Source organism: Nyctereutes procyonoides, unplaced genomic scaffold (assembly GCF_905146905.1).
Source record: "Nyctereutes procyonoides isolate TBG_1078 unplaced genomic scaffold, NYPRO_anot_genome, whole genome shotgun sequence".
In the NCBI taxonomy this organism is placed as follows: Eukaryota; Metazoa; Chordata; class Mammalia; order Carnivora; family Canidae; genus Nyctereutes; species Nyctereutes procyonoides.
In genome coordinates, this window is record NW_026575024.1 from 1,495,511 (window position 1) to 1,521,107 (window position 25,597).

A 25,597-nucleotide genomic window follows, 5' to 3' on the forward strand; every position below is an offset into this window, starting at 1 on the left:
AGCTCTGCCTGCAGCCCGGTGCGGGGCTGGGGGACGGTGACCCACATCCTGCACGCCTGCCCACGGCTTGGCCTCAGCGTGCGTCAGGGAACCCACCGAAGCTCCCCAGTCCTGCAGACTGTCCACAGCCAGCCAGCGAGGAGCCCGTCACAGAACACCAAGGTCGAACCTAAACCCTTGTGATGCTCCCTACATCCAGAGTTTGACCTGCGGGATTGTTTTCCTGCTGTCTGCAAACACTTGGGCCTTTCTCTCCTCTTCTCCTCTGTCTCTGTCCCTTTCCTATTTTATTACCCTCGTTTCATGTCGCTATAAATATGCAGAGCACATCTTCAACTACCAGCCGAGCAACAAATTCATGGGAAATAAAAATGTTTCAGGGATGCCCGGGTGGCTCAGTGGCTAAGCATCTGCCTTTGGCTCAGGTCGTGATTCCAGGTCAGTGAATCGAGTCCTGCATCGGGCTCCCCAGAGGGAGCCTGCTTCTCCCTCTGCCTTTCTCTCTGTATCTCTCATGAATAAATAAATAAAATCTTAAAAAAAAGTTTCAGCTTGAAGCCCCAAGGTGAGCCCATGTGAACTTACCAAGCCGATGCATTTCTTTAATATACTCCACACACTGAAATCACTTCTGGTAAACATCGGGGCGGGCAATGACGTCCTATAAAGAATCGACCAGACAAACACATATTTATTCCTCCAGCAGAAGATTCGAGTTCAGTCGATGATTTTGCTCAGTGACCAGTTTTTTTAGTTTTTAGATGCAAACACCGCATTTGTGGGCTCTGGCAGCAGCTAGGGTTGTTAAATCCCGAAGACAGGTTTCTGCACAGGTGCTTTGGAGGGTCTCCCAGGAAATGGTCGTGACCACACAGACAACTTTCCTCTTCCTCCACAGAGTGGGGGATGGGGCGCCCCTTCCCCTGGAGCAGCCGCAGGCCCACGGGCATGAGGACACAAGTGGGAAGCGAATTAACACCTTTCCAGAAGTGGGCCATAAGCCCCTTTCAAATATGAGTTTGTTCTCCTGAGGTATAGTTTCTTTTCAGGCCCTCTTCCTGCCAGCTGCCAGGGGAAACCCGGCAGTCTCCCTCCTGGGAACCTGGGGCTGGAGGAGATGCTCTCTCCGCCTGGAAAGGGGGTGTCCAAGTGGGCTGTGAATCCAGATTGGGGGGAAGCATGCTGGACCCACGCACTGAAGACAGAGACCATCGGCAGGCAGCCACAGCGTGGGGGGCCCTAGAAGGTGCCACCGGGGTCCCAGGGTCCTGCCCTGCACTTCCCACTGGCTTCTGGCTCTGGGTAAGGTCCAACTACACCCACAGCAGGGGCTCCTGGCTCAGACACCCCCACCCCCACCTGATGGCTCTGAGCTGCAGAACAATGACAGCAGGTGCGCTGGCCCAGGCAGGAGGGCGTGCCTGCCCCTGGGGATATCCCATTAGGGGCAGCCGGCTCGGGGCACACTGCTTATGTCGGGGTGAGAGGGAAGGAGAAGCAGGCCGCTGGGGATGAAACGGGAAAGAAAACATTTACGAGCATCACACGGCAGGCTGCCAGTACCCCACACTGGCTCTGCCCCCCCCCCCCTCCTCTGGGTTCTGGGAACACTGGGAGCGGCCACAGCAGGGCAAGTGCAAACTGAGGGGTGCCACGGGGAGGGGAGGGGCACTGAGGTGAGCCTTGTGTGAGTCAGGAGGGAAAAGCCAGAACTAAAGAGACACGGAGGAGAGAGCCGTGGCCGCAGCAGAGCTCTGCCGTGAGAAAGGCCCGGGCCACCTAAGGACTGCAAAGAGGCCTCAGTCGGCTGGGACCAGGGACAACGGGACAGGGGCCGAAGCCAGAGGAGCAGGGCCAGTCCTCGTCTCAAGAGGAGGGTGACCTTATAGTCCCCTATCAGGTGCCACGAGCGGGGTCGCTCCTCCCACTCAGGCCTCCAGAGCACTGAAGGGGCGCCCTGCAGCACGGTGGGGGGCGGCCACAGATACAGCGGAAGATTCTAAAACACACATGTAGGACGACATACCTGTGTTTCTGAATCCCATTCTCTCGGGGGGGCCTCTCCCCGACCTTTCCAATCCCGTTACTTCTACCGGTGTCCACGCGCATCACTCCAGCAACTCTCGGATCTGCCTCTGAAAATTCCCCGGAAGAGTTCTCAGAATCAAAGCCTGCACGCAACAAGCAGAATGGTCATCCTCGGGGACTGGGAAGCTGTAACAGCCCACCTCCAAGAGTTCTGACCATGCCTGAGCTCCACATTGTTTCTAACGGACACGGTTTGCAGCAGCGAGCTCTGCTCCCCAAAAGCCCCAGGTGGAGGCAGGGACACGGGCAGGCTTGCTCTCCCGGGCCTTCCCAGGAGCCGCTGAGACCCGGCCCCCACCCGAGGCCCGGGGGCCGGCAGGGAGCAGTCTGTCCCTGCTTCGGTCAGGCCTCACTCCCTGTGGGGCGGGCGCCCCGACAGCAGCCAGGCCAGCCGAGGCTGCAGCAAACTCGGTCTCTGCACACGCTCCGCAGTCAAGTTCTGCCTCTAGTTCTAGAACACAAGCCACGGCAGTAGCTTCTAAGGAAGAGGAACGTGTACCAAACGCTCTGCCAGACTCTCATGCTCGTGAGCAAGAACCTGAGCGTGGAACAAGCAGCTGGAGCTCAGCAAGCATCCCACACCGACCAAGAGCGTGGGCAGTGGGTTCCTGAGGGCCAGTGTGGGATGTGGCTGGCCCGCCCCGGGCCGCGGCCCTGTCCCCCCTGGAGAGCCCTCTCCCAAAGGAACAGCCCCTACAGGGAAAAGGAGGCCCGCTCCTCTTGCATCGGCTGGCACAGCTCACTGCGGCACACGCCTCCTGCTCCCAGGCACGCTGGGCACCGAGCCGCGGCTGCCAGGCAGCAGGCCCACCCGGGGGGGGGGGAGGAAGGTGCTCCGGGCCCGCGGTGCTCGGCATGACCGTGACCACTGCAGGGGGACACAAGACCCACCGGGAGCTGAGTTCCTGCCACCCCTCACTGCGCAGACGAAGGCGAGGGCATAAGGCCAGGTGGGGAAGTGCTGTCAGACCCGAAACATCAACAAATCTGCTGCTACACTTTCCTGAGAAGACGCAAAAAGAACCCTCTCTGCTACTCCTGCGTGCCGACAGGTTCACAAGATGCAGCACCGATGTTCACCACACGCTGGCTTTGAAAGGAACGTCCAGAACGAGCCTCTCAAAGGATCAATATTTCCTAAAACAGCCTGCCACCTCTCATCTTCTTACCCACCCAACTGCAACATCTATTTAATCCTCAGTCTAAACTTTGCTTTTTTTTAAAAAATGTATTTATTTATTTCTTATTTGAAAGAGAGAGAGAGAAGAGAGCACACGCGCCCGAGAGCACAAGCAGGGGGAGCGGCAGGCAGAGGGAGAAGCAGGCTCCCCGCGTGGGGCTCAATCCCAGGACCCAGGGGTCATGACCTGAGCTGAAGGCAGACGCTTCACTGACTGAGCCCCCCCAGGCGCCCCTTGCTCCTTTCCTGCTGGACCCGCCCAACCACCTTCCCCCAAATACCCCTGTCCCCTCGGGTCCCCCGACACTAGGAGGTCCTGCCTGAACACGCACCCAGGAAACAAGGCAACACATCGCTGACGATCATGCTGACATCCCTTCTCGGACTAACACAGCGCTGTGTGAACGGGTTATACGCTTTCATATGCGACATATGTTGTAAGAAACAGAAAAGACTGATAAGCACAGGAGAAACCTGAAATCACCTGTAATCTGGTCACTCGGAGGCACACACACTTTTTTTAAAGATTTTTTATTTGACTGAGAGGGAACTTGCACACGCACACAAGCAGGGGGAGCAGCAGGCAGAGGGAGAGCGAGAGGCAGTCTCCCTGCTGAGCAGGGGGCCCAATGCAGGACTCGATCCCAGGACCCCAGGATCCTGACCTGAGCCGAAGGCAGACGCCTCACTGACCGAGGCCCGCAGGTGCCCGAGTCACACATGTTTACCAGATCAGTCTGTTCCTGTGTGTGTTTTCCATGTACCTTAAAACCTTTCCCTTTAATAGTGCCGGTTCTTGGACGAAGTACCGCCTACCAGACCATTCATCTAGTAAGCGCCAGGCTTGGATTCTCTTTCCTACTTTTTCCACAGTTACAAAGTCAGACTAGTCTACACGGTGAAGCGGTCAGCACTCTGCCCGTCTCACGTGCACCATCGCACTGGGAGACTTGGTGCTTTTCTGCTGTTATTTGGTTTGGAATGGAAGGACTGAGGTGAGAAAGTGCTGTCCCCGGACAGCTGCCCCCTCCACCTCTGTCTCAGGGACACGCAGAAGAGTGTCGCCATGCGCAGAGGCAGAGACAGAGGTTCTCTAGACGGCACACTGCACAAAGCTCAAGTCCTCCCCAGAGAAAAATCTCCAGGCAAAGTTCATAGATGTTCAGGAATCTGGGTGCAGGGTCCCTGGCAAGAGGAAACGTCCCATGAGGCCCCAAAGGTAGGGGCCCACCTCTTTGGTTACAGGCCCAGTGGTCCCGCAAGGGCCAGGTGATCCGAGGGCACGAGCCCCTGAAGACCACCGCACTCAGCAGGAATAACCAAGTGGTTGCTGAGGAGCGAGCAGGTTGGGCGGACAGTGTCCTAGGAGCACATCTATGAGGAGCACTGCTTCTATGAGATCACGGAAGAGGACTTAGTAGTTTAGCCTCTGAAAACCACAGGGAGCTCAGCGCCTCCTGCTTCTTGAGCTTCAGAGACATCAACAGTCTCGGGCTGCCAGTCACCGGGCCCGCGACCCCTGGTCTGGAAGGAGGAGCATGGCCCGTGAGTGACCGAGGCCCCAAGCTCTGCCAGGGCTCCGGGGGACAGACACTCTGGCCCAGAGGGGACAGCCACAGCAATTGCTGGCAGAAGGAGCCCCTCTGACCTGAAAGTCTGCTACTAAACCCCTGGCCCAGAGAAATAGTTCAAAGTTGCTACTGTATTCCTCTAGCTAAGGACGGGGGAGCTGGACTCGAGGGGCTCCTGAAGTCCCTTTCCACCAACAATCCTCGGCAGATGACGACGACATCACAAGTGTTGACTCTGAGGGCCGTCTTGAACTCGAGGAGCCTTCAGGACCACACGGTCACCACTCACTTGCTCGCTCAGGTGCCAGGGGCTTCTTCTAGCGCCGGGGCGGGGAGAGGCCATGGCAAGGCCGCCCAGCCTGCCCACCCCGGCCTGCCCGCCCCCGCGCACACAGGACCTCCACGCACTATTTCCCATCGGGCTCCCCTGTCATCTGCAGGAGGCCGGACCACAGGCTGCGTGCCGGTCCTGCAAACGGTCCCGGGAGAAGGGAGGCCCGCTGCACTCCGTACCAGCGGGAGCAGCTTTGTCGGCACAGACCCCCTCTACTTGGGGTTTGTACTCCGAGTGGTGCCAAACCAGATCTAGTCCCAACGTTAAGACAGCAAGGCTTGGATCAGGAAGTACAAATAACATAAGAAAACTGACCACCTCACTTGGGGATCCAAATAAAAGTGTCTACGCTCCAGGGCAACTCTTGTCCTTTCTCGTTACCGCCCGTGGCCCACAGCCTCCCTCGCAGGCTTCTGCTGAGTGTCAGTGATGGGAATGGGTCCCACCTCCACCTGCTCGCCTTCCCAGGCCTTCTCACACCCCCAGGCCAAGTCTGGGACCCGGCCCGAGGTCTCGCGCCCGCACCACGGCCTCTGAGTCAATTCCTGCCCTGCTCACCTGTGACGGCATCAAAGAATTCCTCCTCGCCGTTCATCCTTCGGTAGCCGGGCTCCCTCGCCACCCAGTCTCGGCTCTTCTACGGAGTCATCGTACTGGACCTACATCGATGTGTAAGGAATTGTATGCTGTCAACTTACGTTTTGGCAAAAATCCAACAGGCACTGGAGCTCTAAGGGGAAAAGCATTTCCACATACTTAGCTTTCAAAAGTTTTATGGTTTTTTTTTTTTAATTTTATTTATTTATTCATGAGAGACACAGAGAGAGAGGCAGAGGGAGAAGCAGGCTCCATGCAGGGAGCCCGACGTGGGACTCGATCCCGGGTCTCCAGGGTCACGCCCTGGGCTGAAGGTGGTGCTAAACCGCTGAGCCACCCGGGCTGCCCAGTTTCATGGTTTAGAAACACTTTAAAAATACCCATTCACCATTCTTGACATCAATCTCAATCACAATTTTAAGCAAAGAAATAAAATGAATGATCTGACAAATGCATGATTTCAAAATATATGAGAAACATTCATAATACAAATATCCATCGAAGAAAAATAGATTAACAAGTAATCATTAATTGAAGTTATTTTTAAAAATCACTATCTAAGGGCGCCTGGGTGGTTCAGTCAGTTAGGCATCTGCCCTTGGCATGGGTCATGACCCCATGGGGTCCTGGGATCGAGCCCCACACATTGGGCTCCTTACTCAGTGGGGAGTCTGTTTCTCCCTCTGCCTGCCGCTCCTCCTGCTCATGCTCTCTCTCTCTCTCCCTGACAAGTAAAATCTTTGAAACAATCATTATCTACAGTTGTATAGGAAAATGATAAACACTAGAATCAAGAACACAAGAAACAGGTGTTGGTGAGGATGTGGAGAAAAAGGAAGCCTCGTGCACTGTTGGTGGGAATGCAAACCAGTGCAGTCACTGTGGAAAATAGTACAGAGGTTTCTCAAAAACTAAACGTAGAATTAGCACATGATCCAGTAATCCCACAGCTGGGTATTTACCCAAAGAAAACAAAAACACTAATTCTCAGAGATAACTGTACCCCTATGTTCATTGCAGCAACATTTACAGTAGCCAAGATATGGAAGCAACTGTCCAAGGACCAAGACGTTGTGGGGTCTGTGATGGAATATTACTCAGCCATAAAAAGGATGAAATCTTGCCATTTGCAACATGAATAAACCTAGAGGGTATTAAGCTAAGTGAAATAAGTCAGAGAAAGATAAATACCATATGATTTCACTTACTTGTGGAATATAAAAACAAATGAATAAACAAAGAAACGAAAGGCAGAGACAGACTTGCAAATACAGAGAACAGACTGTTGCGGGGGGGGGGGGGGAGGCCCAAGCGCCCAGCTGTAGAATGAATGGTCACAATCAGAGGCACAGCATGGGGACGTCATCGATGGCGCCGTGAGAGCGGGGTGTGGTGACAGGTGGCAGCTACACTGGTGAGCTCAGCATCACCTGCTGTATACCTGAGATTAATGGAACATTATGTCAACTATACTTCCATTTTTAAAAATAGTAACAGATTTTTAAAAAGAAAACAATGCAGGTCCCCATTAAGCATCAGACTCTTGACTTCAGCTCAGGTCATGATCTCAGGGTCGTGAGATCAAGTCCCAAGCTGGGCTCTGTGTTGGGTGTGGAAGCCATTTAAGATTTCCTCTCTCTCAGGCAGCCCTGGTGGCTCATCTGTTTGGTGCCTGCCTTCAGCCCAGGGCCTGATCCTGGGGTCCCGGGATCGAGTCCCACGTCGGGCTCCCCCATGGAGCCTACTTCTCCCTCTGCCTGTGTCTCTGCCTCTCTGTGTGTGTGTGTCTCTCATGAATAAATAAAATCTTAAAAAAAAAAGATTACCTATCTCTCTGCCCCTCCCTCCCACCTCTTACACACGCTCACTTGCTCTCTTTAAAAAAAAAAAAGAAAGAAAACAAGGAAATGATTGATGTCGGGGAAGTCGGGGGACAGGCGGAAAAGCAGGTCAGTTGCGGTGAGGTGCTCACGGGTCCGGGGCTCAAACACACCCGAGAGCCTCCTGCTGACGGTGGCTGCCAACCTCATGGAAGCTACGACAGGCGGTCACAAGCAAGTGCACAATGTTGTTCGAGTACTTGTGTCACACCAACTTTAAACCAAGTTTCCATCGCAGTTTCCTTTGTCCCAAAAGGTTTGACTTTAATGAAAACAAGCTGAGTTTACGTCTGTGTGAGTAGCACAGACGTGGGGCCCAGAGCCTTCCTCGCAGTTCTGATGGCAGCAAAGGCAGAGACGGTCCCGAGGGAGGGACGTGCCCTCTGCCCTTGGAGTGGCGACACAGAGCTGGGTGACACCTCCAAGGCGGCTCATCTCTGGCCCTGTGAGAGGGCCAGAGCATACGTGAGCTTCTATGCTGTAAAACAAACTGGCATGAAGCTACTCCATTCTTCCTGCCCTGAAAGGCTCTCTGAGATCCCTTTCTTTCCCACCATGCAGAACCAGGCACCAGGCAGCTTCTGGAAACACCCGTACCGAGCCTCGTTCACCAGTCCAGGACTCGTTGCCCGCGCACCCTAGAGACGTTACTACCTACTCTAGCTCCTCTCCGACATGACCTGTCCTATCTATGACACGTAGCGACTTGCTCTGTCCCTCTGGAAGCCACTCAAAGGAACCAGGGTCCCTGGAGACTTAGGAGTGGCTGAATCCAGAACGGGGATCCCTGGAGGGCCGCAGGAAGCCAGGGGGCCGTGTCACAGGGCTCAGGATGAGCCCACAGAGGCTCCTGCTGCAACCAGGGACGTCGTCGGAGCACCAACGTGCAGCAAGAGACCTTGATGCACGGGACACAGTGAGGCCCCAAGCTCACACAGACTGGGAGGGAGGCGACTGGTCACCTGCGGGACGCCAGCACGCGCTTCTGAAGCCAGCCGCCAAGCGTCCATCCCGTCTTTCCTGCACGGGCTCTCGGGCTCTCGGTGCCGCCGCCGCCTGGCCTAATGACAGGGGGACCGCAGGACGAGGCGGGAGGGTGTGTGCGTGGCGCTGTCACAAGACACGGACAAGGGACCGCGTCGTGTGGCTGCCCACTGCCAGCGGCGCCGCGTGCCCCCCTCCGCCGTCATGCCCCAAACTCAAGCCGCGCAGACAACACAGAAACACGCCACACTCCGCCCCGATGACAGGGACGGCAGGATCCTTCCCCTGGGGAAGGCTGCAGGACTTCCAGCTTCTTCGGCAGCAAATCACAAAGGCTGGAGAGGGCACCGGGAGGGTGGCCCCCCGGGTGCGCGGCCCGCCAGCCACACGTCCAGCCACGGGAGGGGCAGACAGGCACAGGACCCAGGTGCGGCTCACGATCCTCACCGAGGGGACCGTGTCGCGGGTGGATGCATAGGTCAAAATGCACTGTACAGTTCAAATCCGGGGACTCCACTGCATGTCAATTAAACCTCAAGTCAAATGTGTCTTAAAAAAGGCACAGGTGTTCTGACTGCGCTCTCCCCAGGGGGCCTTATCTGCAGAGCTGCAGCTGTAGTCCGTGTGGACGGGACACGGTACATCTGGGCTCTTCCTCCAAGTGACACGGAAGGAGCGGGTGGGGGAGCCGGCCCGAGCCAGGGCAGGCACACGGGGGGCCTCATGCTCTGCCGCCTGCCTTCCCCCACATGGAAAATCTCCCGTGATAAGAGGGACGTTAGGAGCCATGATGTTTCCCTTTTTACATGCTTCCTCACCCATAACAGAAGTCCTAAGTTTAAAAGTAAATCCATCAAAATGGATGGAAATCTTTAAAATGAGGGTCTAAGATGTCAGGCTGGACAACGCTGAAGGCCGGGCCGAGCGCCGGGCCACCCCGAGGAGCGGGCCCTGCCGGGAAGGCCTCGCCCACCAACCCCACAGGAACATCCACAAGCTCAACGATAAATGTGCACAGCACCCGCAGGCTGGCTCCCATTTCACAAGTTCAGTAATTAATTCCAACAGTCTCGAGGGAATTCCTGGAAGAGCTGTTCTCTTCATTTTGCCTGGGCCGTGGAACTCCCCACTGCCACAGGCCATCAGCACCACACAGAGATCTCCTCACGCCTTCCACTAGCATCCGCTGCCTGCCACTGGGTGCCAGGCCTGGGGGGCTCTGGGAGGCCTCCGCGGGGCAGGCTTCTGCAAGCGTTCCAGCCCGGGGTCCTTCACAGACCTGCCTGCCCACCTGACCTCCTCACATTAGAGTTCCCCGACCCCTCCGAAACCCCACCATCCTGGGCCCTGCAGCATTTGGTCGTCTGAGCAGCCTGGGGCCCTGGACACGGGTCTGCTACCCCCAAATCCTGCCAAAACGCCCTGCAGAGGGGAGTGAAGGGCCGTGTGCATAAAGCGCCCCTACCCAGCAAGAAGGCTACGGAACTGAGGGACACTCAGGCTTGGTAACTCAGCCCCCTACCAAGGTACAGGGACGTGCGGAAAGTCAACTGTTCAAGAAACAGCATCAACGACAAGGCAGCACTTAGTACTTCCTGCGTATGCCCTCCACGCAGATTCTACTGTGCATTCAGAAGACATCCATGAAGACAGTGTTTCAGGAAAGGATTTTTTTTTTTTTTAATTAGCTCTTTCCGTTCAACTATCCCCTCTTTTAACTGCAGAGAAAACCCAGGAAACTAAGCCTGTCCTGTACATCTTAGCTGGCCTCCTTCTGCACTGACTTTGGGTCTGAACGCGATACCACGGCGCCGACCTGGCCTCCCAGAGGGAACAGAAGGGAGGAGGCAGAGGTCTTGATCCCTTCACGTAGGGACCTCCCGCCACGGGCTGCCCTGAATCCTCACTCCCAGCCTCTTCAGGGGGCCACCAGCCCAGGACACCCCACCATTCCTCCCAGTTTCCCGCTCCCTTGAGAAGAGCCCCCTCCAGCTCTCGTTAAGATGTACACTCTGACTGCCGTGCGTACATCCAGAACCCTGGCTCCAAATGCAAAATGTCCCACCACCACTTGTACAAATACAAGTACACTTGTACAAATACCATTCAAGTCTTTCAAATCCATCTGCATGACTTTATTAGAAAAACAGATCTACTCACATAGGAATAAGTGGCTGCCTAAGGGACCCAGAGGTTAATCTTCACAGTCAATTTACGAAAGAGGAGAACTTCTCTATAAAAAACAGACAAGGCAACCTAGGTGTGATCTTCACAAGAAAGAAAAGGACACTGGTAATATGAAAACTCTAACACTACTTTTGCAGTTAAATATCAATTCTGAATTTAAATTGTTCAAAATAATATAAATTCTATTTAATAATTCTAAAGTGCATTGGCAAGCATCAACCAGACAGAAGGTAAATGAGGAAACAGAGAACTTGACACCACAGAGCAAGCAGATCTATGACACATAGAACGTACCACCCAACAGCATCAGCAGACACACGTTCTCAAGCACACACGCGCAGTGTCCAGCAGAGAGCGGATGTTAGGCCACAAATTACATATCAATAGATTTTACAAAATAGACCTCGCACAAGGCATCTCCTTTGTCCACAAAGCGATGAGTTAGGAATCAGCAACAGAAGGAAAACTGGAATATTCACAAAACTGTGGAAATTAAATGGTGGGCCCTTAAGCAAGGGATCAAAGAAGAAATCACAAGGGAAATTTGAAAATACTCAGGAACAAATGAAAATGAAAAAATAACTTACGCAAATTTAGGAGATGCCACGAAAGCAGTGCTGAGGAGAATTTGATGAACCAACATCAATATCAAAAAATGAGAAAAATCTCAATTCAACAACTTGACTCTACAACCTAACAAAAAGAACAAAAACCAAGATTAGCAGAAAGAAGGGAATAAGAATAGAAAAACAGAGAAAATCAATGAAACCAAAACTTGGTTCTCTGATAAGATCAACAAAGTTGGTCACCCACAGCCACGTAGACTAAGAAGAAAAGCGAGAATACTCAACTACAATTGGACGTTACTACCGACGCTACGTAAACACACAGGAATGTATGAGATGCCGTGAGCGATGGCACGCCAACGAACCGGATACCGTCGATTAAACAGGCAGCCTTCCAGAAACACAAGACCCACCAAGACCAACTCACAGAGAAACAGAAAACTTCTGACTAGTAAGGAGATTGAATCAGTGATCAAATATCTCTCAGCGAAGAAAAGCCCTGGGCCTGATGGCTTCACTGGTGAATTCTACTGAACACTTGAGGAAGAACTAACACCAATTCTCAAACTTTCCCAAAAAACTGAAGAGGAGGGAACATTTCCAAACTCATTCTACGAGCTTCAGCATGATCCTGAAGCAAGGCCACATAAAGACCCCACAGGAAGAGAAAGCTGCTCCCCAACATCCCCTAAGGATAGAGGCCAAGGTCCTCAACGAAACACTGATGAGAGGAACACACTGAAAGGACCAGACACCATCACCAAGTGGGATTTCCTCCTGGAATGCAAGGATGGGCCAACGTATGAAAATGGGTATAAAATGCACATCAACAGAATGACGGGAAAACACACGATCATCTCAACTGCTACACAAAATTCACTTGACAAAATTCAACGCTCTTTCATGATAAAAACACTAACAAACGAGCAACAGAAGGACCTTACCACAACACAGCAAATACAGTCAACGGTGAAAAACTGAAAGCTCTTCCTCTAAGATCAGGAGTAAGGAAAGGACGGCAGTTCCTCAAGAAATAAAAACAGAATTACCATATGACCCAGCAATTCCCCCTTGGGTACATGCCCAAAAGAATGGAGAGCAAGGTCCTCAAGGTCCTATTTGCACACCCATGTTCACAGCAGAATGAGTCACAATAGCTGAAACACGGAAGCAACCCAGCGTCTGCTGGGGGACCAACGGACAAACAAAATGTGATCTACACGAACAATGGACTATTATTCAGCCTTGGAAAGGAGGGAAAACCTGACACCTGCTACCACAAGAACGAACCTTAAGGGCACTGTGCTCAGTGGAATATGCCAGCCAGGAAAGGACAAAAACAATCTGATTCCACTTACATGAGTTCAAATTCATAGCACGAGGGTGGCTGCCAGGGGCTGGGGGAGGGGGTAGTGTTTACTGGGGACAGTTTCAATTTTACAAGATGAAAACAGTGCCAGAGATGGGTGGTGATGACGGGTGCACATGTTATAAATGATTTCATACGAATGGAACCCACGCTTAGACGTAGCTAAGGTGGGGAGTGCCCGCCAGCTCAGTCGGTAGAGCGTGTGACTCTGGCGCTCAGAGTTGTGAGTTTGAGCCCCATGATGTGGATAGAGCCTACTTAAAAATAAAATAGTGTTTTTAAAAAATGGTTAAGATGGGGGATCCCTGGGTGGCGCAGCAGTTTAGCACCTGCCTTTGGCCCAGGGCGCGATCCTGGAGACCCGGGATCGAATCCCACATCGGGCTCCCGGTGCATGGAGCCTGCTTCTCCCTCTGCCTGTGTCTCTGCCTCTCTCTCTCTCTCTGTGTGTGACTATCATAAATAAATAAATAATTCAAAAAAAATGGTTAAGATGGGATCCCCGGGTGGCTCAGCAGCTGAGCGTCTGCCTTCGGCTCAAGGCATGACCCCGGGGTCCTGGGATCGAGTCCCGCATCGGGCTCCCTGCATGGAGCCTGCTTCTCCCTCTGCCTGTGTCTCTGCCTCTCTCTGTCTCTCATGAATGAATAAATACAATCTTAAAAAAAAATGGTTAAGATGGTAATTTTATGTCATGTATATTTTACCACGACTTTTTTTTTTAAGATTGTATTCATTCATTCATGAGAGAAAGAGAGAGAGAGAGAGAGAGAGAGAGAGAGAGGCAGAGACACAGGCAGAGGAAGAGGCAGGCTCCAGGAGGGAGCCGGATGAGGGACTCGATTCCGGGTCTCCAGGATCACGCCCTGGGCCACCAGAGATCCCCCCAGAACTTTAACAATTGGGAAAAACACAGAATCAGGCGGTACAGACGAGAAATATGGGACTACGCACGGAGCTCAAACACAACCAGGTGCTACGCTCAGACGGCGTTACGCTGAAAGGGAAAAGGTCCCGTTATTACCAAAGGTGGGATTCTAAGAAGGGACCCCAAAACCTCATCTCACACTCCGGTTTCGGAGGCTGTGTCTCCTCCCAACTGTTCAAAGTCACGGAGCAGAAAGTCCCTGGCTCACTGGCACGGAAACGCCACGGAAGCGCCGTGAGGCCACGACATCGGGCAGTGAGCTGGGCCGGGGTGCGGGGTGCGGAGCGCGGATCCCGGGCGGGGAGAGGACGCCAGCGGCTGCCCCGGAGCCCCCCCACAGGGCAGTCACAGAAGAGGCCTTCCCTAAAGGGGCACCAGGGAGACCCCAGAGGCCCAAGGAGAGCAGCCCAGGGACGCCGGGCTGGCGCCCCGTGGAAACAGGCCGCACCTTCCGGAGCACAGCGCATCAGAGGCTCTTGGCGCCCCGCGCCCCTTAAGGTCACGGCCAAACATTTCTGGACACCCCTGCGCGTCGTCCATGCGGGGAACACGCTGACCTCAGGCGGCTAGTGATGGAGCAGACCAGAGTCTCCACAGCATCCCCGCGGGGCCCCTCCTCCCTCCCGGGAGCAGCGTGGCCGTCAGAGCCCTGGAGAGGTGCTCCAGCCACGTGGAAACGTTACCACCGTGGCCCACCCAGAACAGGAAACACCGCCACTTCCGAGTGTGAGCCAGACTTCAAAACACGATGGGTCACAGTTAGCCATGGGTGGGAACTAAAGAACACAAGGACAGAGATGGAGAAGTTCAGGACGAGTGAAACCAAGGCCGCTGGAGGATGCTAATATCCCAAGGGGAAGGCCGGCCCTGCGGTGGCCCCAGCCCGCCGCCTCTCTCCACCAGGCAGCAGAGAAGGGCCGGGGGCCACCTGTCCCCGTGTCTCCCGAGACCTCGGCCCCCAACACCACCACTGTGGGCAGACTGTGCTCCCTGGCCACATGGCCCTGGTGGTCACTCATGTGTTAGCATTCTAGACCCACCTGTCACCTAGATGCCTAGACACTGTCGCCCTACTGACACCCACCATGCCACAGTTCCCAGTGTCTTTCTTTCGTAAAACACAAGTTAACGGAAACAAGGACTCAACCTGCACTGGCTCCAGAGCCCGGCGGCAGAAGCTCCAGCCGGGCTGGGGATGACGCGTCTGCTCGGTCTGGCGCAGGAGCCACTGGCTGCAGGTGACTCTGAGCACCTGAAATGTAGCTGAGGTACCCAAGGGAGTGCTTACTTTTATGCAATGCTAAATGAACTGAATTCCTTCCGCTTAAGCATCCATCCCGGACCCAGCGCTCCAGGGCCTCATGGGACCATAGGTCACTTTTCATGCTGAGCGCCGCAGCCCTAGAAAGCTCTCCAGTGGTCCTGCCACAGGGAGGGAGTCCCGTGGAAGGGAGGCGCCAGCAGAGCAGGGAGGGGCGGGAGCCACGGGCCAGCCCCAGCGCAGCAGCCTTCCCAAGGCCCACCTGTCAGATGCGCCACAGTAAGGACACTGGGCCAGCCTGCTGTTTGTTCTGATTTCCAAGCACCTTGGACTGCTCCCCTCGCCTCACTGAAACGTGCTGCTGCCACCCGCTGGGGAAAGACCAGGCCTGCCCACTCCCGCAGCCCTCCGAGCCTGCGGTGGAGCCAGGTGCACAACCTGCCGTGCACACACGGCCTCCTCCACACGGTGGGCTACGCGTGGCTGTCGGCCTCGCACCCACGGGGCGCCTCTCACACCCGGGGCTCAGCGAAGACGGGCAGGAGCGGGCGCTGACCCTCCGGCCCCGGCTCCCGGAGACCTGGGTGAGACGTGGCTCCATCCAGGTGCATCCAGGTGCCGTCTCGGGGTACAGGGAGCTGCGCGGCCCTGTGTGCCTCCCCGGGTGTGCAATCATCACAGACATCAGCTGCCTGACCCTGCGCGAACTCCCAGCCCCGCACGGCGGGCGGATTTGGGCGGATTTGAGCTCTGCCTTCCAGCACGCCAGGGAGCAGCCCCGCAGGACGGCACGGCCTCACCCCAGGCCAGCCAAGCCGGTTTCCGGGGTGAGGCGTCCACGCACAGCGCTTCTAGGCTTCAGGAAGGTAAACGAACCTATCGCACTATGTAAACGAATGTTCGTGTTAGTCGCGGCTTACTTACTGCTCCCCCTGCCAACCGGGGGGCCTTGGGGGCAGGCAGAGGGCAGACCCAGGAGCGGGCGGGGCGGCCAGCAGCGCGGGAGCCGCACCTCCTGCTGGGGCCTGGGGGGGCCGGCTCAGTCCAAGGGAGTGGGGCACCCCCCCTCCCGACAAACTGCCTCCGGCTCCACCAGCTTAGGGTTCAATGGTGAGCGCCAGGACCCGTCACGCACCTCGAGGACTGGGGGCTCCGAATCCAGCACGGAGGGCCTCCAAGCGTGCACAGGAGGACGGCAAGTCCTTTCACACACGCGTTTGTTTTAATCACCTCATCATCCTGTGACACAGAAAAAAGGGGCCCAGCTCGCAGCCGAGCGAAGGCGTGACGATGATCTGGACAGGGAGCTCCGACCACGCCTACGGCCCTGCTCACGGAAACCGGCGAGCAGCCACCACGCCAGCGGGTGCGCGGTGCGGGGCCCTGAGCATCCCTGGGCAGCACCCCGACAGCAGGCCCCGACGGCAGGCCCCGACGGCAGGCTGTCTCCGACCAACAGAGCCAAACACCCTGGACCAGCGGGTGGCAGTGGGACGGCCAGGACATGCTGGGTACAGCGCAGGAGCAGTGACGGGGGCCCAGAACCATGCTCACAGTCCAGTCTGCCATGCCTGCTGCCCTTTCCCATCCGGTGTCCTTCCCTGTCACCTCCAGGTACGACCCGATCAGCCCCTGGCTAGTTTCACTGTGCTGAGTCTATCCTCCTAATATCAGAGCCATCCCAGGCACTCCCAGCTGTACTTCCTGAGCACCAGTGCCGGGGACAGGGGTCTCAGGGATGAATTTCTAACCAGTCCCCCAAATATGAGAAATAAATAAAAAGAAACAAATGGCAAAATTCCATTTGTGTTTTTTTTTTCCCCTTCAGGAAGGTGACTTGGACTCTCCACTAAGTTTTCAAAAAGGCCCTTGATCCGAAACTGAGCGAGGACCCCACCGTGGGCCCCAAGTACCAGTGAGCACCCCAGGAGCATCAGAATAACAGGAGCAAGTCGCACACATCCTGTAAGCCCAGATCCCCTAGATCTGGGGCTGGGCCTTGAACCTACATTTCTTACAAAATTACCTAGGTTTTTCTGATGAGAAGCTAGGTTTCAAAACCCTTTGATGTTAAGCCAGGAGCCTTCTAACCCAACAGGCATCAGCATTCACCCCATAGCACAGGCACAGCAGAGACAGAACCCACGGCACCGCTCAGGGAGCTGGCACCACAGGGGACCCCACCTGCCTCTGTCCCTCCCGTGACCTGTCCTGCTCCACCTCCGGCCAACGACTCCTGGACTACAAGTGCTTGGTACCTAACTCATACAGGGTCAGGGACGAGATGGCCCCGATCCTCTCCCTCCCCAGCATCCGCAGAGTGACCGCGGGCCTTCACTACATCTGCCTCCACCATCAATCTGCCTGGTGCTTCTTTCCACTCCACAGCTGTCCAGTTTGGACGTGAACTCACATAGTCCCCCTGGTTTTCATCAGTAGCACCTTCCAGCCACGCAGGTGGCTCAAGGTATCAGATCATGGCTCATCTTTTCTCATGAGCAGCCTCTGATCAGTCTTCATTTGTTCAGTAAAGCACACAGCCATCCCTGCCCTGTGGCTGCCATGGTTTTTTTCTAGAATCTAGATTCAGTACCACTTCCCTACAGACCATTCTCATGTACGCAACGCTCTCTCCCAAGAACCCTGGCACAAGCTTGGAACAAGCCTTACTCAGCACCTTTGAACCCCTTGTAAAGATATGAAATGGGCAGTCAGACAGGCCTGTCCACCCAGATGGTTCCCACTGCTGACAGCCCTCAGCCCTGGGGACAGCCTGAGACCCCGGGCACCCAGGGACCTGGGGTTCCTGGAACAGAGCATCAGGCTTGGTGGGATGCTGCCCAGAAGAGCACCAGGCACATGACCCCTGCTCCCCTACCACTCCGTCAGGCCAGCTCCGCCAGGACTGACCCCAGAGTCTGTCTCAAAACAATCCTTGCAGGCACTGCCTTGACACAAAGACACACGGCAGGCCGGGGTCTCCCAACACCTGCTTCTTCAAGACAATCCTTTCTATTTTTTGTTAAGATTTTTTTTGTTAGGGATCCCTGGGTGGCGCAGCGGTTTGGCGCCTGCCTTTGACCCAGGGCGCAATCCTGGAGACCCGGGATCAAATCCCACGTCAGGCTCCCGGTGCATGGAGCCTGCTTCTCCCTCTGCCTGTGTCTCTGCCTCTCTCTCTCTCTCTCTCTCTGACTATCATAAATAAAAATTAAAAAAAAAAAAAGGAAAAAAAAAGATTTTTTTTGTTAGAGTAATCTCCACCTAACGTGGGGCTTGGAACTCATCACCCCACGAGTCACACGCTCTAGCGACTGAGCCGGCCAGGTGCCCCAAGACAGTGCTCCGTACGGGCTTACTTCCACCGTTTAGCTCAACACAAAGATTACAGTATCTGTATAACCTGAAGATCCAGTTCAACGAACGGTGATTTGAAATTCTGCCAGAGGAACTCAAGTAGTTTTCTGGGTTTGGAAAGAAAAGGAAGAAACGCCATAGAGTTCTCAGGCATGTCTAGGTGGCTCCTGTCACACCATTACGTTGCAGAGCTGCGGGGATGGGCCGCACCCCACACCATGTTTCTGCGTCAGGGCTTGACCCCAATCCGAGTGCCATGTGCTGCAACACCAAACACTTGGAAAGAGCAAGACTTACAGCAGAGACACACATCAATCACTGTACATGGAACCTGCGCTTACAGCGTCAAACTAGCACTTAAGATACTAAGTCTGAGGACGTAAGTAGTTTTTATTCATCAGCCGTGTTCGAACGCTAACTCCTTCTCAGTCTCAATAAGCTACAAACCAGTGCTCCAAGCTCAGAATTAAGCTACACGCTGGACAATGTGTGCCAGACACTCAGCCCAGTGCCCGCCCGCAGCGCAAAGCACAGCGCTGACCAGGAGCACGTGGGGCTGTCCGGGTTTCAAAAACTTTCTCGCCGAGAAACCAAATGTCACTTTTGTGATGGGCTGGGTGTAATAAAATCCTAAGAGTTGAGTAAGCTTTAAGTACATGTCCAAGACTCGGTGGCCAGCATTTCCTGGACGGCAGAGGGCACGGCTAAGGGGCACGAGGGTGAAAGACAAGGGGTACCTGCAAGACATGACAATAGTACAGCTCATCAGTGTCACACGGCACAGCAGTGTGACCCCCCTACCGCAGGAAGTCTGCTCGGAGCTGAGCTCACGGCCACGGCCTCGTACTTGTGTGTGTCTGTCATCACCCTGTTCCTCCACCTCGGCCTTCTGCACGGTGAGCCTCAGCCGGCTCACTGCTGACCAAGGAGCAGGGCGGCACGGAGAGTATTTCTGCAAAATCTGGGATAAGCCAGATGGAGAATTCCTTCATTTTAGAAAAAATAAAATTGTTTTTATAAACACTTGGGCTCACAAAAAAATGAACATCTATCAGATAGATATGCTGCAAGAAATACAATTCCGACACAGAGTAACACAGCGCAATTAGAATATTCCAAAAGAGGACGTGAAGAGGAGACGGTCAATAATAATTTTGGTTTAAAGAGGCAATATGGAGGGTATTTCAGAGTGTAAGCTCTGAAGCCCAGCCTGCTTGGGTTCAAATCCCTGCTCCCTCACCTACTACTGTGTGACAGAGGGTAAGTCACCTAATCTCTGCTCCTCAGCTTCCTCATGAACCCTGAGGATGTCGGCGCCACACGAGTGAAGTGAATGCAGTGTGCTCACAGCAGTCCTGGGAAAACAAGTGTTACATATTATCACCACCTGAGTTAAGAGCTGTTATTAACAGGAGGATACGTGATGCAAACAGGAAAAGCAAATTCTACCAAGGAGACTCAGTCATCCATGCACTGTCATGTTCTCAGTGACAACAGCGTGCCAGGCTCCGTGCTGGACAAGGAGGAAGTACAGCCCAGAAGGTTCCTGTCTGCAACAAGAGGAACCGAAGGAACCATCTGGAGCGCCTACTGTGTGCAGGGGCGGGGGTGGGGCCGCCCGACACGGGATTATCTGCTCATCAGCCCTGCAGGTAAATGACATAAGTCACAGTGCACGCAACTCTGGCCAGGGGGACAAAAGTCAGGAAGGGCCTCCCACCCTGCTGCCCAGCATTAGCCACGAGGACCTGGGTCCCCCCTGCCGCCCAGGGCTATGTCCTCCCACCATCCCCACGCAGCCACAGGGGCCAGGCCACAGGGGTCAGGCTGCGGGGCTCAGGCTGCAGGAGTCAGGCCCAGGGCTCAGGTCACAGGGCTCAGGCAGCAGGGGTCAGGCCCAGGGCTCAGGTCGCAGGGTTCAGGCAGCAGGGGTCAGGCTGCGGGGGTCAGACCCAGGGCTCAGGCTGCAGGGCTCAGGCCGCAGGGGTCAGGCTGCGGGGCTCAGGCCGCAGGGGTCAGGCTGCGGGGCTCAGGCCACAGGGGTCAAGCCACAGGGGTCAAGCCCAGGGCTCAGGCCGTGGGGGTCAGGCCCAGGGCTCAGGCAGCAGGGCTCAGGCCACAGGGGTCAGGCTGCAGGGGTCAAGCCCAGGGGTCAGGCCGCAGGGGTCAGGCTGCAGGGCTCAGGCTGCAGGGGTCAGGCCCAGGGCTCAGGCTGCAGGGCTCAGGCAGCAAGGGTCAGGTCATGGGGGTCAGTTCCAGGGGTCAGGCTGCAGGGCTCAGGCCCAGGGGTCAGGCCGTGGGGGTCAGGCCCAGGGCTCAGGCAGCGGGGCTCAGGCCACAGGGGTCAGGCTGCAGGGGTCAAGCCCAGGGGTCAGGCCGCAGGGGTCAGGCTGCAGGGCTCAGGCTGCAGGGGTCAGGCCCAGGGCTCAGGCCGCAGGGCTCAGGCAGCAAGGGTCAGGTCATGGGGGTCAGTTCCAGGGGTCAGGCTGCAGGGCTCAGGCCCATGGCTCAGGCCGCAGGGGTCAGGCCGCAGGGGTCAGGCCCAGGGCTCAGGCCACAGGGCTCAGGCAGCAGGGGTCAGGCCGCAGGGGTCAGGCCCAGGGCTCAGGCCGTGGGGGTCAGGCTTCAGGGGTCAGTCCCAGGGGTCAGTCCCAGGGGTCAGGCTGCAGGGCTCAGGCCACGGGGGTCAGGCCCAGGGCTCAGGCCGCAGGCGGCAGGCAGACAGGGCACATGCCCCAGCCGCCCCGGGACCCCCTGAACTGAACGAGGCCAGGTCTCCAGATGCGCCCAGCAGTCCCGGAAAGGGGCTAAGCTGCAGCTGCTGGCTCCGCCGCCAGCCGGTCCCGGACGGACATTCGGGGTCCCGGGATCGCAGCCGTGAGCAGGGCCCGGGGGGGCACCGGGCCGGCGCGCTTCCCGCCCCCCCACGGCCCACGCTGCGCCCCGAGCTCGCGTCTAGGTCGGGGGACAGCCCAGCGGGCCAGGAGCGCGCGCGGCTGCCGAGCTGCGGCGGACACACGGACACACGGACGGACGGACGGACGGAGGGACGCGGCGCGGGCCCTCGCACAGGTGGTCGCCCGCGCGGCCCGCCCCCCGCCCCGCAGCGCCCCGGCCTCCCGCCCGCCCGGCTTCCGGCGCCGCAGTTGCCCGGCGACGCGCGCCCCCGCCCCCCGCCGCCGCCCCCCGCCCCCGCCGCCGCCGCCGCCAACTTTCCTCCCGAGTTTCCCGGGGGCCGCGGGCCGCGGGCGGGCGGGGGTCGGGCCGAGGGAGCGGAGGGGCTCGGGGGCCGGGCCGGCGGGCGGGCGCTGCGCCCGGGGCCCGGCTCCCCTCCCCCGCGCCCGGCCCCGCCCGGCCCCGCCGCCTCCCGCCCGCCCGCGCCCCGCCGACGCGGGGCCGGGTCCCGGGCCGCTCACCTGGACCGCGGTCCCTCCGGTGCCGGCCGAGCCTCGCCGCCCACCCCGCCCCCGCCCCGCAGGCCCGCGACCCGCTGACACCGAGGCGGAAGTGCGGCCGGCCGCCAGGCAGACTGACAGCCCGCGCCCGCCACTCACAGCGCCCGGCGCCAGAGCGTCAGACGCCGCCTGCCCAATCAGCGCCCGGCCCGAGGGCCGCGCCGGGAGGCGGGACTATGCTAATCATGTCCCCGGAGCGGCAACCCTCTTCGCCCCTTGGGAGTCCCGCCCACACGGAGGAGTGACGCCACGAACAGCCAGTCACAGCAGGGGGAGGCGGGGTTATGCAGATATTGACCCCAAGGGGGCGGGAGAGAGGGAGGAAGGGGCGTGGCCGGGCGAGTTGAGTTTACAAACAGCGAGTCAGGTGGCGGGGGCGCTCGGCGGGCAGGTGCCGGGGGCCGCGGTTCCCAGGCCGGGCCCGGGCGGAGGCGGGAGGCGGGAGGCAGCCTCTCAAAGCGCTCCTTCAGCTCAGGCATCTTACGGGGCTCCCCAGCGTCCACCCTCCTTGGCATAACGTTCATCGCTCGCCAAAACCCGGCACCGGTTTACCCTCTGGCTGCATCCCTGACACTTCACTCCCCGGGTTAAAACTGATGGGGCGCCCTGGGGGGCTCAGGGGTTGAGCGTCGTGACCCCGGGGTCCTGGGATCGAGCTCCCCGCAGGGAGCCCGCTTCTTCCTCTGCCTGTGTCTCTGCCTCTCTCTGTGTGTCTCTCGTGAATAAATAAATAAAATCTTAAATAACTAAATAAAACCCACTGATCTGGGCTCCGTGATTGAGCCTAGAAGCTCTGGAGTCAGACTTGCATCCTTATCACCTTTGTGGCTTGGGGCAAGTTAGTAACATCTCTGAGCACCCAGATTTGCAAACCGGATTTTTTCCTAAGCTCATCCCATTTGAATCAGGCGTCTGGTCTGATTCAGGGGTGAGCAGGAGACGGTGTCCTGGCCAATGCGGGTCAGCCCTGGGGGTCAGAGAGCTCAGGCCACAGGGAAGGGTGAGTCCCATGAGTCTCCCCTCTACCCACAGACCTCTCCAGAACTGGGCTGGGTAAGACAGGGATGCCCGTCTGCAACTCCTACTGTGCATCTTGCCACGGGGAGGGGAGGGAGTGAAGCAAGAGCAGATATCCTGGGTCACCTGGAGCAGCTACACCTGAAGCAAGCTCTGTCCTAGACTTTTTAGTTATCTGAGCTACTGTATTTTCTGCTTAAGCCTGTGTGAGCCTGAAGGAGTCCTGGGGCCCTGCAACCCCAAGAGTACTGATAGAGCCCTCATGCCCATGTGGCACATTGAAAGGGTCCTGCTCATTGTGTCTCTTCCACAAAGCCGGGCCCTTTGGAGCCTCTGCACTCCCTCATCAGAACGTGATTCCTCATTTCTAGCAAGGTGGAGGGACTGACAGGTTGCCCCCGGCGGGACCAAGGGTGCCCTGAGGGCAGGGGCAGCAGGTCTTGGCTGCCCCCTAAAGATGAGGGCATGAGGGAGTGGATGGGGTCCCTGGAGGGAGGCAGGCTGCATTTCTGGGCACAGAAAGCCTGTCCTCCCCCGTCCTAGAGGCTGGCCCAGCTCACTGGTGGGCCTTGTCAGCGGTGCGGCTGGCGTGCTGGGACTGAAAAGGAGCTCTCCCAACCTCTGCTGTAGAGAGAAACCGGGAGGGGGTGGGGCCAGGCCTCAGAAACAAAGGCGTTGCCATGGTTACCCCTGAAGAAACCGACCCCAGCAGGCGAGGGAGGTGTGTTCAGGCCCCCAAGCCAGGACAAGGACAAGGCCTGTTGCCATGGAGATGCTCCAAAGCTTCCCTTGTGGGCCTGGCCCAAGTCCAGCACAGGGTCCCGAAACCACCATGGGTCACCCTGACGAGTCTCCAAGACTCTGACCTAATGCAAAGGACATGCCCCGAGGGGTTCAACCTACTGGCCCACCCCTCAGCCATGACCTCTGGGGCGAGTGCAGCACAAGAGGAGAGACTGGAGAGTCTCCCGTCTGCCCACGGACCACCCGGGGCGGAGCTCGACCACCTCTCCGCTGGCCTTGGGGTTGGGTAGGGTCTGACCCCAAGTGGGTCCTGTAGCTGAAATATCAGTTCACCCCCTTTTAGCAGATGCAATAAATGGAACTCCAAGGACCAGCCACCGATCCTTCCTGGTCGTCGTGGCCAAGATTGAGGGGGGATCCCCTCTCGGTTGATGGCTGAAGGCGGTGCATGGGACGCAATCAGGAGCAGTTTTCATGATCTTCACTAGGTCAAGAGGCTGATTCCAGAGGGAAAATTCTCTAAGAATGAAATGGAAGACAGCAGCAGGAGAGGAGACAGGGCCTTTGGGGCCATGCAGCGATGGTGGTGGTGACAACAGCTGGCCTTCTCCAGGGCGCAGTGGCTTCCGGGTCTCGTCCAGCTGCACGTGTGCACCAGCCAATCAAGTAGATACCGGGTGTCCTCTCCACGGTGCAGATGAGCAGACTGAGCCTCAGGCAGGGAAAGTGACTCCCCTCAGGCCTGCAGTGAGGAAGTGGCCCAGGCACCGCGTGGTCAGGCAGCAGAGGTCCAGGAGCTTGTCGGAAAGCCAGGGGCCTGCCCAGACCTCTCCGCCTGGAGTCTGCACCTGAATAAGACGCTCAGGTGTTCCTGGGTGGCTGGGACCTCTGGGGGGTTCGTGGGTCATGACATCAACTGACTCATTCCCTGCCTGGTGGAGGGGGCTGGTCGGAGTCTCCTGCGTCCGGAGCACGAAGGCCTGGGGAGTCCTCTCTGGAGGGGGTCCATCCACAAGTGTGCTCTCAGGGCTTTGAGAAGTGCTGGGCTAGGAGATAACTTTCGGGGTGTCTGCTCCCACAGGAACTGCTCTCAGACCCGGCCAGGCCCAAGGGCAGACCCTATGGTCACGTCTGCCTGTCACTCACCGCCCCAGAATTGGATCCTCCCCGTCGCAACTCGCATGGGGATCAACTGATACCATGACCCACGAGCCCCGTGGGCACGAAGCCTGGTGTGCTGGGGCCAGAGCCCCAGCTGTGTGGGAACACATGCCCTTGCTTTGCCCTCGGGAAGCATGAGCCTCGTCCTCCTTCCATCTCTCACCTGGCGGAGGCAGACCAGAGGTGAGGGACTCTGAGGCTCAGGGAGTGGAGCCACCTGTCCCGTACAGGACAGGGCCACAGCCAGAGCTGCCCCGGTAGCCCGACACGGCTGGGTGCCCAAGGGTGCTGGGTGCCCAGGGGTGCTGGGCGCCGCGCGTGGCCGGCCTGGCCTTTGCCCTGCGGGGGTGCGGCCCGAGCTCAGTCCTTTCCCTGCACCCCCACTCCCCAGGCCTTTGGAGAGGCCACTCTCCACTCTCGACCGCGGAATGCAGGGGACTCCTCTCGGGGCGCAGGGATGCAGCCTCGGCGGCCTGAGAGCGCTGGCCACCAAGGCCCAGCCCGGCCCTCACGTGGCCCAAGCGGAGCCTTCCCCATGCAACTTTCTCATCTCCTCTGCAACGTGACAGCACTCGGCTTCCCCATCGTCGGAGGAGAGTATTTTTAGTTTTGAACCCACCACGTGAAGAGAGACAAGTTATCAATAGCAGCGGCAAAGGGCTTTTTCTTTTTTTTCCCCATGGCTTTGGGACCTGAGCAATCTGCACCCGTTGAATTCTCCCAAAAGAAAAAGAAATGCATTTCTCTTTATCAACTTTTTACCCCGCGGCTTCCTCACGGCTGCTCCGCCTCCGCTGGCCCCGCGGCCCCGCCTGAGTGAGCAGCGGCCTGGCCCGGCTCTGGCTCCGGGGCAGGAGGGCGGCCCTGAGCTCCGTGGGCCCCAGGACGGAGTGGGCAGGCGTGGGCCGCCGCCGGGGC

The 25,597-nt window shown here is 57.3% G+C and overlaps 2 protein-coding genes across 6 annotated transcripts in view; one reads left to right on the forward strand and one right to left on the reverse strand.

The window, feature by feature from the left end:
* OSBPL2 (oxysterol binding protein like 2) overlaps nt 1-21,808 on the reverse strand; it is a 41,710-nt gene extending 19,902 nt beyond the window's left edge. Inside the window, exons 1-5 of one of the 5 annotated variants that reach the window (XM_055300277.1) lie at nt 21,719-21,734; nt 11,409-11,514; nt 5,732-5,832; nt 2,027-2,171; nt 586-661 (exon numbers count right to left, since the gene is read on the reverse strand). In XM_055300277.1, coding sequence (XP_055156252.1) covers nt 586-661; nt 2,027-2,171; nt 5,732-5,768 — 258 coding nt within the window. In that variant the 5' untranslated portion in view covers nt 5,769-5,832; nt 11,409-11,514; nt 21,719-21,734. Of the gene's footprint in view, nt 1-585; nt 662-2,026; nt 2,172-5,731; nt 5,833-11,408; nt 11,515-16,080; nt 16,100-19,542; nt 19,663-21,718 lie in introns of those variants that run through there. The other 4 variants (XM_055300304.1, XM_055300267.1, XM_055300285.1 and 1 more) reach the window with 4 other exon arrangements.
* LOC129496465 (uncharacterized) lies at nt 13,697-18,021 on the forward strand. Its single transcript, XM_055304592.1, has 3 exons — nt 13,697-13,785; nt 15,268-15,811; nt 16,196-18,021. Exons 1-3 carry the CDS (start codon nt 13,697-13,699, stop codon nt 16,583-16,585), a joined length of 1,023 nt encoding a protein of 340 aa, XP_055160567.1. The 3' UTR covers nt 16,586-18,021.
* Nucleotides 21,809-25,597: the final 3,789 nt, after the last annotated feature.